At 60.8% G+C, this 1,081-nt stretch overlaps 1 protein-coding gene across 1 annotated transcript in view; it reads right to left on the bottom strand.

Annotated features, from left to right (window-relative positions):
* Positions 1 to 587: 587 nt before the first annotated feature.
* The window catches only part of LOC104389505 (death domain-associated protein 6-like), a gene marked incomplete at both ends in the record, with an annotated part of 1,839 nt that continues 1,345 nt past the window's right edge, over positions 588 to 1,081 (bottom strand). Inside the window, 2 exon segments of the mRNA XM_009998505.1 lie at positions 588 to 692; positions 695 to 809. Coding sequence (XP_009996807.1) covers positions 588 to 692; positions 695 to 809 — 220 coding nt within the window.

Genomic DNA, 1,081 nt, shown 5'->3' with positions numbered 1-1,081 from the left:
CTGCAGCTCCATCAGATCCTCCAGGAGCTCCAGAATAATCCACCAGCTCCACCATCCCCCTACAACCTCCACCACAAGCTCCATCACCCTCCCATGACCTCCACCACCCACATCCTCAGCTCCACCATCAGCTCCACCACACTTCCATCAGCTCCATCACCCATGTTCTCAGCTTCCCCACCTTCCATGAGCTCCACCATGAGCTCCCCCACCCCTCCATGAGCTCCATCACCCCTCCATGAGCTCCATCACCCTTCCACGAGCTCCACCGTGACCTCCACCACCCTTCACGACCTCCATCACCCATGTTCTCAACTCCACTACCCCTCCATCAGCTCCACCATGAGCTCCACCACCCTTCCATGACCTCCATCACTCCTCCATGAGCTGCATCACCCATGTTCTCAACTCTACCACCCTCCATGAGCTCCACCACTCTTCCATGAGCTTTCCATGAGCTCCACCACCCTTCCATGACCTCCATCACCCATGTTCTCAACTCCACCACCCCTCCATGACCTCCCCCACCCCTCTATGACCTCCCCCACCCCCGCCCAACCCTCGGAGGAACCTCCACCCTTCCTCACCAGGCCGATACTGGTCGGTCAGGTGGCTCCCAAAGTTGTAGACCAGGTCGAGGTGCCTCCTCTCCTGCAGACGGTTCCCCACCTCCCGGAAGGCGTCCTGACTGGCCTCCGGGCCACGCCCAAGCTGTGGCGGGCAGAGTCCTCCTGGATCACCTTCAGGATGTCCGAGTAGTCAGGAAAGGCCTCGGGGCGGTTGATGAAGCGCTCGATGCGCCGGTTGACCTGGGGGGGAAGGGGCTGAGGTCACCCTGACCCACCCAGGAACCCCCCATCCCACCCAGGAACCACCCCCCCCAACCTGAGAACCCAACCCAGGAACCCAAGCCTACCCACCATCATCCACCAACCATGACCCAATCCCATGAAGCCAGCTCTTCCAACCATCACCCAACCCAGGAAAGCAACCCCATCAACCATCACCCAACCCCACCAACCATCACCCGACCCCACCAACCATCACCCAACCCCACCAACCATCACCCCACCCCACCCAC

This window comes from Chaetura pelagica, unplaced genomic scaffold, assembly GCF_000747805.2.
Source record: "Chaetura pelagica isolate M959 unplaced genomic scaffold, ChaPel_1.0 scaffold2945, whole genome shotgun sequence".
Lineage (NCBI taxonomy): Eukaryota > Metazoa > Chordata > Aves > Apodiformes > Apodidae > Chaetura > Chaetura pelagica.
This window is presented reverse-complemented; position numbering and strand designations above follow the sequence as displayed.